We start from the raw sequence: 9,650 nt of genomic DNA on the forward strand, positions 1-9,650 counted from the left end.
TCTCCCTGCCCTGAGGCAGATGGTTCCTTGTTCCTTGTTTCCTTTAGGTTTCTTCAAAGAGTGACCATCCCACACTAACAGGTATGGGTACCATTCCCTGGTGTCTGACACTCCCTGCTCTCTCTGTTTCCTATGACACTAGCCTGTGGCAAAGAGAATCTATGGGATTTGTTGACGTCCTTCAGCATAAAGGCTCAAGTTCTATTATTATTTTTTTTTATCAGCTTCAATCCCAGGGACTAATAGTGTCTGGGACTTGGTTGGTGTTCAATAAGTATCAACTGATGAAAAAAATCATGGGGATGTGAGGAATGGACCATGGGAACTTGTGAGGCTGTAGTTACATCATAGACCCCAGCAACATTGCAAACAATGGAGATGCGGGCCTGTGGAGTTAGTCTTAGGTGTGGGAGGAAGGTATACCATAGGAATTCCAGAAAGGCCAGCGACGTAACCTCCCTGGGCTTGGACTGTTCTTATTAGCCTTTGATCTTGACAGTTACCAGAGATGTGCCCTCTTGACGCCCCTCCCCACGAAGCCCCTCCATAGGAGTAAAGGTGATGGCGATCTGCTGCTTTTTATGTTGCTGTGAGGATAAAAGGAGGCAAGACATGTGGCATGCCTGTTAGGTAGTACAGACTGGACTGGACTCACCTGTAACATTCTTTGTTACAGTACTTATTCTCTTTGCTATTCATTTATTTGTATTTATTTAGTCTTTTTTTTTTTTTTTTTTTGCTGTTTTTAGACAAAGTCTTATGAAGCTCAGGCTGGCTTTGAACTAAGAATGTCACTGAGGATGGTCTTGAACTTCAGATTCTCCTGGCTTCGCTTCCTAGGTATTGAGATGACAGGCATGCGCCTCTGCCCACCATTCTTAATTTTTTCATCCAAGGTTGGAAATGGAACCCATTGTTGTGTGAAGCATCTTGGCATTAAGCTACTTACTCTTCAGCCATTGATTTTCTTGAGTTACAGAGTGACATGGCTGTCACTTGACTTTGCTACTGTGTTTGCACCCAGCCCTCTTGACCCTCCTGGTGTGGCTGGTCTCAGAGGTCACCATGTTAGGCTTATTTCATTGTCAACAAGCACTTTCTCAAGCTTCCAGTTAATTGAGCTTTGCTGGAGACATTCCTGTTTAAGATGTCATTCACCATCTCCCTTGGGGTCTATTGAGTGGAAAAGAGATGACAGTAATATCACATTACTGCCCTACACGGAGGATGGGGTCTATGTCAATCACCCCGTTGATTTCCCCAGGCTTGGGAAGTAGTTGGGAAGCCCATTGTAAGGAGAAGCCAGGGTAAGCAGGGAGCTCTCTTCTGCCCTCCATGATCTTTTTTTTTTTTTTTTCAAGCTGCTCTCTGGTGAGTCACCTAGTTAGAACTCATGCTACTGAGGCAGCTGAGGCCCAGGGAACCAACAGAACACCGCTGTCCCACTTACAGCAGTGGCCTGCTTCTCAACAAGAGGCACTGTCTTTCCCTTGTCAGTGAATGCCACACAGGTGGGGGGCATCACCTCTAACCTCAGAGCTCACTCACATGGTGGGCTTCTCCTCAGGGACAAATTGCCAACTGATAGTTCAGGATGGTCGTATTTCAGAAGTTGAGCTTTAATTTGCAAACTTGTGGCCAGACTCTGTCAGTCCTATGAAGGAGTGGTTGGTGGTTTGTAATTATTTTAGCCCTGTCTTTTAATACTTTAAGAGTGATAATCTTCATAATGTGTGGGAGTACAACTAGCCATTTAAAAAGCTATGGGTTCTCTTTACAGGGTATGGACAGGGCACCCCGGCAGGTGGGAGACTCTTCTCTTCTCTTCTATTACCTGAGTGGAAGTGGACTGAGTTTTATTCTTCTCAAGCTATGATCCTCCATAAAAATATTATCATTGATGCTTAAAATGTTTTGGACAACCTCTGATGGGAAGCTTGTACCTTAAAGGACAGAAGTGTTGGTGTCGTCTGGGGAGAGCTGCATGTAGACAGCCACTTACCTGGGACAGGCTTGCCTGGCAAAGTATGTCCCATGGGAATAGACATGAGGAACCATAAAGCTGTCTCATGAGCCACATGCTTCTAGACACAAAGGAAATCTTGGAAAAGTTCCACAGAGAACGGTTCTCACATTGCAGACTTCACTGTGGAAGGCATTTTAATTTTTAAATATAAAGAGTGTTATTTTATTTGTTTTTGTGATCCCAGTGCTCACATCTGGGGGACTCATACTCTGGAGACAGGCGTTTTAGCAACAACTACATGCTGGGCCCAAGAACCTCTTAAGCCGAATTCCTCTGGTTCTTCTAGAAACCAGACTGATCCTGTCCCTGCAGCTTAGGATTCTGAAGCCTGTGCTCTAACTCTCACACCTACAGTCCTTAGGATGGGGCTCACTGAGCCCCTTCGAGGTGCTAAGGATTTGGGCAGCCGTGATCTGCCTCTCCCTCTTTACCAATTTTTCTAGCTGCCAGGAGTTTTCTGTAACTAGAGCAGAAGAATCCCAGGACAGTGGGTGGGTAATCTGTGAACACACTCAGGGGATGCTGCAAAGTATAAACTATGAAATATAGGTATACACAAATTATTATAGCTGGGCATGGTGCTGTGCACCTTTAATCTCAGCACTTGGGATTCAGGGGCAGGTAGATCTTTGTGAGTTCTAGGGCAGCCAGGGTGACATAGCAAGACCCTGTCTCAAAGACAAAACAAAACAAAAACAAAAAGACTATCGATTAAGTTGAAATTTGGTATTCTATTAAAAACCTTGTTTAATTTTAAAGTATACAAAATAATCACATTTTAATAAGTGACATATAAGGGTTTACAAAATTATTTTAGTGACAAGCATGAAACCACAACTCTTTTTTATTGTTACAAATGGCTTCTCAGTACCGTTCTTGGCAGTAAGAAGTCTCCCCTCTTGGAGTCATTGAGTGCCATCTTGTGGGAAACACATTAAGCATAATGGCAATGCTAAGGTTCAACTTGCCCCAGGAGAGTAACATATTAACCTAAACTCTAGTTCCTATTGACCTAAACTCTAGCTCCTATTTTCTTTTCAAATATCCATATTTCTGTTTCCAGTTAAGAAAGCCAATGCTGAAGAGGGAAGCAAACCTACTTTCAAAGTAGAAAAATTCAGTTTTTAATCGACAGAATTTAGAGTCTAGAAGTTCCATTGTTTCTCTGAAAATAGTTAACCCCCTGCCTCCACCCCACTTTGTTTCTGCACCATTAAATTATACCATGGCAGTGAAACCCCCAAGTGCACTCATGAAGTCAATGTCTTCTGATGCTGGCTGCCACACCCCACAGCGACAGAGTCAGCAAATGTCAGGAGGGAGGGGGCTGAGTTAGGCTCATAGCAGGTGGCAGTTGTTGGCAAATCCTATCTGTAGCTTATGCAAAATGATGCTTGAATTTTTAAATTGAGGCCTCTTCTGGTCAGAAGCCAGCCCGAAAAGCTTCCAGTTTGTCTCATTTGAGACAGGTTGTGATGTGTTGCGCTGTATTCAACACACGGATGGTGGATACCGTAGGTGGCCTCTCAGCCACACTGCAGATTTCTTGTAACCAAAAGGCCAATGTTTTAAAGACCTTATGAGATCTGATTACACACCATGTTCCTATCACAAACTGAACCTTTGAAATAGGAGGAATGTATAATGGTTTCCAGATCATTTTGAGAACAAAAGAACCTATCTTATTTTAAGGTTTTCATTAAAAAAAAAAAAAAAGGGATACAGCGCTTGAAGCATTAAATAATTTTGTCCATTACTGCAGACTTAAACTATCAAAGCAAATAACAGAATGGAGATTCTTTTCCTTTAACTGGGGGCACTTGGGGAAGGTACCCTAAGGGAGGCACAGTGAACCTTCTGGGCACCTTCCTCAGGACTGGGCTCATTGCTCCTGTCCTCAAAGGAAGAGAAACAATGTGAGATCCTTTGTTTAAACTGTGAATGTATCCTACAAGAATGGTCTCTACCAGCACAGAGTCTCAGTGGAACTAACTTTAGAACCGATTAATACAGGCATAGAATTGGGCCTTTGTTTGGGAGCTTTGGGGGAAGGGAGCCCCATGGAGGCCTCTGGAGTCCCATGGAGGCCTACAGGGATGGTGGCATTTAAGATGGGAATGTTTGTCTTGGGAAATGCTGGTGGCTGAGCTTTGACAACTAAGCACAGGTTGCCTCATCCTTTTCCTCCATCCTGGCTCTAGCAGCCAGGCAATGCATTAAACTGGTCTTTTTGACTTTCCTGAACAATATCTAATGAACAAATAGCACAATTCTGTGATATTCAGCAGGATGCAAATTCCAGATACCGAAATCATGAACACCGTGAAGACAGTCTTTTCTGTGGGCCTGGAAATGAAGCAGTCCACTGTATTAGGACAAGGCCAAGCATTGCATTTCACTAGACGCTGCATGAAGAAGCCATTGTACATGATGTAAAAGACATACATGAAGACAGCTTCAAAGATGACCCGGAAGAAGATGCTGGTGGTATAGGTCCACCAGAGGGACCCTTCAATACGGACCTTCTGGGTTTTGATCTCTTCAATGTCCTTAAACTCATTCTTTATCTCCCCCTTCATGAACTTCCTTTTCTTTTCATGTCTCCTGTAGGCCACATGCATGGCTACCAGGAGTGCTGGCGTGGACACGAAGATGAGCTGCAGGGCCCAGAGCCGGATGTGAGAGATGGGGAAGTAGTGATCGTAGCACACATTCTTGCAGCCAGGCTGGAGGGTGTTGCACACAAAATCGGCTTGCTCATCTCCCCACACCTCTTTTGCAGCCACCACGAGGATCATGATGCGGAAAATGAATAGGACGGTGAGCCAGATTTTCCCAATGCTGGTGGAGTGTTTGTTGACACCCCCGAGGATACTCTGTAGCGTGCCCCAATCCATCTTGTCCTCTGGGTGGGTGGCACTAGAAACAACAAATGAACACAAGACAGGTGTCACTCGCTGATCTGGCCAGCCTCCGGGTCCTATCTCTGTTCTGGGGACGGTCTCCAGGATGGTGACAATACAACTTACTTTACCATAGGATTAAGTGTGTAGTTCCCAAACCATCTCCAGCATGTGTCAGTGTGCTCTCTAGTACAGTCCTCTAAAAGACACTTGTTCACCTGAGTGATTCATTCAGTCTTTAGCACATAATAAAGATGTGGGTACAGGGGTGTGCCAAAGCAGAGTACTTGTTAGTCTAAAGGCAAAACTGAGTCCTGGCTAAGTCCACCTTATGTGTTCCCATTTCCTTACAGGTCACTCACTCAACAGGCTCTGTTGGCAGCCCCAAGCTTTGCAGTGTATCACAGTGACAGGCCAAAGCTTGGACCGACCTCACCTTTAGAGGCACAGCTGCCCAGTTTGGGTGACAGAATTTGTGAAAGTCCATGGGACCCAGTGCAGTTTCCCTGCAGTCTCCAGGCTGAAGCCATCTCTTCAAAATATTTTCATATGCATGGGCTTGGGAGGCAAGGGTGATATGTCTTTACTAATGGTTACATTTACATTTGAGATTCCTCAGCTTAACCTTTCACCACAAGCCTTGCTTCCACCTTCTACCTTCTGTGTAAGAGGAATAGGGTCCAAAAAAAAAAAAAAGTCTCTTCTCTTAGGTTTTTACATGCAGGTTGGTGACTCCACTGTTCAATTAGAACTGTTTGGTTAATGCTCCATATCTGTTTTGATGTGTGTGGCCAGTGAGCTTTGCTACTGTGGACTATGGAATCAACTTTGACGTAATTCTAAAATAAATAAATATGAAAAATGGCAGGAAATTTAACTCAGTGGTTCCCCTCCTGGTCCAAGGCTCTCACCATCAGTTCCGAAGCAAAGTTGCCTTGGGTGAAGAGGTGTGTATTGACTGTGCCCTGGATGATCTTTCACGAACCAATGCCCTTTTTCATCCCCGGGAAGGAACACTGTCCTCACTGATTCATAGCTACGCCCTGTCTGTCACAATCAAGCCCTCTTTTGACAGGATCCCTCCCTCCCTCCTGCTGTCCTGATGAGTCACTTGCTTTGCACCCCTTCCAAGCTGTAATGAATCCTCTTGCTCTCCCTTAAAAGCATCCTGCCCCCTGTTGTAGGCAAGCTGTATCCTGTTTCCTAGTGAACTACGCAGGGCAGGCTCAAGGTGAAAGTCCCCCGTCTTGCCCATGGTGGCTGCTGAGGAACACCAAGGTCTTGGTGGGACCCACTCAACTGTGTCTTGGTCAGAGGAGACAGGGCCATGGGGAGCTGGCACACACTGGTCCTATCCAACTTGGAAAATGGGAACACACAGGAAGAAACAGTGGCCGAGCAGGTTCAGCCCTGACCCATTTATACCTAGACTGTTCCGAGTCCCTTAGGGAGCCGGTTGTCCTTTGAACAGTTTCGTAGCTCCATGTAGTCTGCCCCCAACAAGCAGAAGTATTGAAGGCAACAGTGTTCTGTTTAACAAAACAATCAGATTGGAATTCGACCTTCTGAGTTCTGGTCCACTTGCTGAGTGGAGATCAGGACACGGACTGAAAGAAACATCCACACACCTGACCCAAAATACAAAACTCACAGGTGAGTGGGATATGTGCCTCTGCTTGCCTATAGCATCTACAGACAAGCCCAATTATTATCAATTGGAAAAAAATTAACTTCACAATAAAATCTTCATTGTTTATAAAAATTACTAAGTATATGCTGAGTTAGAGTTTGCTCTGTTTCCCTGGTTGGCTTCTAACTCCATGAAGCTGGGGTTAGTACACATCTATAATCCCAGAACTCTGGAGGCAGAGGCAGGAGGATTGTGGTAACTTGAGGAAAATTTGGGCTGCAAACAAACAAAAACAAAACAAAAACACCGAAAGAGAGAAAAACAAAGCAAAACAAAAACCAAACCAAATAAAAAAATTAGAGAAAGTTTCACAGGGTTGAATAAACAAGACCAGGAAAAAACTCCAAGAGAAAAACCGAATAGCTGGGTTGTAATAGGTGTGGACCCTGGCACATCTGGTTGCAGCTGCTTGTCTTAAAGGCCTTTCCAAGACGAGGGAGAGATTAAAATTTGACCTTACAAGGGGCTTGGAGTACTGAGCCAGCAGGGTGAAATCGTCAATATTCAACTGTGGTGTAGGAGGTGATCTCCTGGCCTCTGACTAGGGAGGTCACAGGCAGGTCCCTACCTGGCTTGGGTCACTGCAGATTGCCTGGAGCGCTGCCAGAGTGTGAGGGAACCATCACTCATTAGCTCCCGAAAAGGAGGCAGGAGCTTCTCCTTATTTATCATATATGTAATATATTATATTAATATATATATATATATATATATATAATATTATAGATATATTATATAATATACCCTTATTTGCTTTAAAGGGTACTTTGCGGAGCTGGTGGAACACCGCCAGACGCTGTCCCCACCTCACCCCTCTACCTTTCTCACAACTGTAACTAACTTAGCCCAGAGTTTCCAAAGGACTCCGGGGTAAATGGAGCCATGGCTGCGCCAGACTGTCTCAGGACAGTCCCAGAGACCTGGGCAATCCGTCCCATTTAGGCTTATGCTCCCTTCCAGTGAGGCAGCATGGAGGGGCTGATGCAAGAGTCCTGATGGACACGTTTCCCAGCAGCACACCATCTGCGAGTCTGTCTGGACTTCCAGCTGCAGAGCCCCACCTGAACGCAAACCCTTAAAAAGCGTTTAAGGAAAATGAAAAGCAATCAAAATCACCACTCAAGCGCAGGCCCGGGTCCCCTAGCTCGAGGGAGCGGCTACCGACGCGCGTTTTGGGCGGTCGCCCGCGTCACCCCAGTGCTTTAGGTGGTAAAGGTCAGTGTCTTCCCACGGAGGCCTCCTGCTTAAACAAATGAAACCGAGTTTTCCTGCTAAGCTTTCGGTTAGTTTAAAAAAACAACAACAAAAAAAAAAACCAAAAAAAAAAAACTTTCAATGGCGGCAGACAACGCAGCCAGGAGGCCTCGGGCAAATTCTAGCAAAGCAACATTGGCAACGCGTCGCAGTCGCGCGCGGAACGGCCTGTCCCCCGCGTCCCTCCCGGCTCCGCGCGGTGCGGGACCTCCCGGCCCGGGCTGTGCGGACGCTTCCTGCCCGGTGCGCTGCAGCGAGCGCGGCGGGAGCAACCTGGTCCAGCCCCGAGCCCGGCCAGCCGCTCCAGCGGCAGAAACGCGTTCACCGCTCGGGTCCCTATCCGCGCGGGTGGCGGTGCCCCGCGGGGACGGCGAAGTGCCTTCGGGCCTCGGTTTCCCAGGACCGTGGCGGCCCGCACCTCGCCACGCACCTCACGCGTCCCTACGGGCGGAGCCTCGAGCTCCAGCCGCTGCGGGGCGTCGCGATCAAGCGAGCGGGCCACCCCGCTGTGACTCGGGGGCGCGGATCGGCTGTCGCACCTGTGTCCCGAGGAGCGCGCGGCGCTGGCTGGCGAGAAGCGGCAAGGCGCTGTCGCCTGGAAGGTGCAGGTCCTGAGTGGGTAGCGGGGCGGGTCCCGGCTTGGTCCTGGCTTGGTCCGGGCTGGTCCTGGCTTGGTCCGGAGTGGGTCGCGGGCTGATCCGGAGCTGGTTCGCCTCTGCTCCCGGCCGAGGCTGCGCTCTGTAGGCGGGAGCGCCGCCGACCGGCTGCGAGTTGGGAGAGCCGAGCGCGCAGAGCGCTGCGATCTTGGACACCTGTCGGCCGCGGCGCCTTTTAACCGCACCCCTCACCCCGCCTCTCTCACCCCGGAGCGATTGAGAAAGTTGCGGAGGAGGCGGCTCCGAGTGGCCCGCCGCCCCCAGCGCCGCGGGCGGGGCTCTCCGGGCACCCAGGGCCGTCGGGCCCGGAACCGCAGGCTCTCCTCGAGCCCCAGCCCCAAGCCCCCCCCCCCCGATCCCAGAGATCTAGACTTCCCCAGGGTCGCGTCCCGTGCGCAGCTTGAAAGGAGCCTGCAGACTTCGCGTCACCACCCAGGACCCCACCACCCAAGGTCGCAAAGCTCCAAGCCCCAGCTCCTAGCTTTTGGGGAAGTGGATAGTGTGGAAAGAGAGTTGATAATGTCGTTATTACTACTCTCACTAGTGGGAGAGATACATTCGTACATACACACACGCACACGCGCGCGCACACACACGTGTGTGTGTGTGTGTGTGTGTGTGTGTGTGTGTGTGTGTGTGTGTGTGTCGGCCCGCAGCTTCCATGGCATACGAGGCTCCTCTCCCATAGGGGACCCGCAGCCCAGCGAGCCAGGGCACCTGGAATTCAGGTTTAAGGCAGACTAACAGGGGGCGCCATCAGGGCTGGCCAAATTCTGGCTTCTATGTCCCTGAATTCCCGACTTAACTCGATCACTTTGAACAGTGTGCCAGTGGCTAGGCCAGGGGGCGGTGTAGAGGTGAGTCTCCAGGCCTGGCCTTGAAGTCTCAGCCTGGCCTGGAAGTGGACATGTCACTGCCTCGGCAAGGTGCTGTGTTTTCTTTTCCACAACTGAGATCATTGCAAGGAAGGGGCGCCCGGAATCTGCAGGAAAGAAGGAGAGCCAGGTAAGCCCGTCCGTCTTGGAGTCCAGGCTTCTGGGAAGACCCTTGGCAGTCTGTGTCTACAGTTCGATTCCCTCTCCGCCAAGCTGGATGTGGATTATGAGGTCTGTGTTCACATT

The 9,650-nt window shown here is 48.7% G+C and overlaps 1 protein-coding gene across 1 annotated transcript; it reads right to left on the reverse strand.

The window, feature by feature from the left end:
- Positions 1–2,737: 2,737 nt before the first annotated feature.
- Positions 2,738–8,786, reverse strand: Gjb2 (gap junction protein beta 2). The gene is made up of 2 exons (XM_036200079.1): positions 8,413–8,786; positions 2,738–4,945 (listed from the first exon to the last, which is right to left on the reverse strand). The coding sequence occupies exon 2, from the start codon at positions 4,921–4,923 to the stop codon at positions 4,243–4,245; it is 681 nt and encodes a 226-aa protein (XP_036055972.1). The 5' UTR covers positions 4,924–4,945; positions 8,413–8,786; the 3' UTR covers positions 2,738–4,242.
- Positions 8,787–9,650: the final 864 nt, after the last annotated feature.

Source organism: Onychomys torridus, chromosome 9, assembly GCF_903995425.1.
Source record: "Onychomys torridus chromosome 9, mOncTor1.1, whole genome shotgun sequence".
Taxonomy (NCBI): domain Eukaryota; kingdom Metazoa; phylum Chordata; class Mammalia; order Rodentia; family Cricetidae; genus Onychomys; species Onychomys torridus.